Here is a 1,468-nt window from a genome sequence, read left to right as displayed (position 1 = left end):
GTGTATGGGGCTCGGGATACTGGGTTAGATGGGCTGCAGGTCTGATCCAGTGTGGCAGTGCCAATCTTCCTATTGGTGCTGTAAATCCAAGACTAGTTTTTTGCTGATATTGCCTGAGTGTCTGGGAGTCTCTAGACTTGCACGGAGAGCAGAAAGATGTCTCGTTAAATATTATCTAGTCTCCTGTTCTTTTTCCTTTCAGGAAGAAAAGTTCAGAACTCCTCGGACCTGCCCAGTCCATTATGTCAGCTGTCAATGACACCAAATTCAAATCTGCTATGTTCCTTCTCACCGGGATCCCTGGGCAGGAAGATGTGCATCTCTGGATCTCTATCCCCTTCTGCTTTATGTATGCTATTTCGATAGTAGGAAATTCAGTCATTCTGTTCATTACAAAAACAGATCCAAGCCTCCATGAGCCCATGTACATTTTCCTTTCCATGTTGGCCATCACAGACCTTGGCATACTGATATCCACCTTGCCGACAATACTGGGCATATACTTGTTTAACTCTAGGGAGATCAGCCTTGATACCTGTTTTGCTCAGCTGTTCTTCATCCACTCATTTCAATGCATTGAATCCTCCGTTCTCTTGCTGATGGCTTTTGACCGCTTTGTCGCAATCTGTAACCCACTGAGATATGCTTCCATCTTAACCCTGCCAAGAATAGCCAAGATGGGACTTGTGTTTGTCCTAGTACGGTTTGCCCTAACAGCCCCACTCCCCTTTCTCTTAAAACGGTTCCGATACTGTCGAGCCAATGTCCTCTCCCATTCTTACTGTATACACCAGGAGGTCATGAAGATGGCTTGTTCGGATATCACAGTCAACAGCATCTATGGCTTGGCTGTTACATTCTTAACTATGGGGTTGGACTCGCTGCTCATCTTCCTCTCTTATGTGATGATCCTCAAGACAGTGCTGAGCATCGCATCCCACGTGGAGTGCCTCAGGGCCCTGAACACCTGCGTCTCCCACCTCTGTGTCGTTCTGCTCTTCTACACGCCTGAGATCAGCTTGTCTGTGATACACAGATTCGGGAAAGGATCTTCTCCCTTGCTGCAGATTCTTCTGGGTTATGTCTACCTGCTCGTCCCGCCTCTGATGAACCCTATAGTATACAGTGTGAAAAGTAGACACCTTCGTGACAAGATAATCAGGGTGTTCCTCCAGTGACGGATCAGCTCCTCACCCAGCTTCAGCGCTGGTAACCCAAGAGATGAAAAACATGGGCCTCCAGTTCCATTCTGAACCCTTACATAAAAGATGACATAAGCTACCAATCTCCACTCTGTAGAGAGGTTCAGACAGGGTCTAAGGTCTGGAGCAATGGGAGAAGGGCTGGTGAAGGAGGACAGTGCACTGGGGCCCCTGTGCCCTCAGCCAGGTGCTTGTGACTGAGCTGTGTTAGAGACATGATTAATGCAGGAGCCCCAGGAGAAGCCATTCAGGCAACCTCACTCCCA

At 48.2% G+C, this 1,468-nt stretch overlaps 1 protein-coding gene across 1 annotated transcript; it reads left to right on the top strand.

The window, feature by feature from the left end:
- Positions 1 to 242: 242 nt before the first annotated feature.
- LOC144278840 (olfactory receptor 51G2-like) lies at positions 243 to 1,178 on the top strand. Its single transcript, XM_077840200.1, has one exon. It carries the CDS (start codon positions 243 to 245, stop codon positions 1,176 to 1,178), a length of 936 nt encoding a protein of 311 aa, XP_077696326.1.
- Positions 1,179 to 1,468: the final 290 nt, after the last annotated feature.

The sequence above is a fragment of the Eretmochelys imbricata genome, chromosome 1, assembly GCF_965152235.1.
Source record: "Eretmochelys imbricata isolate rEreImb1 chromosome 1, rEreImb1.hap1, whole genome shotgun sequence".
Lineage (NCBI taxonomy): Eukaryota > Metazoa > Chordata > Testudines > Cheloniidae > Eretmochelys > Eretmochelys imbricata.
The sequence above is the reverse complement of the archived record's forward strand: the minus strand, read 5'-3'. Positions and strand labels throughout refer to the sequence as shown.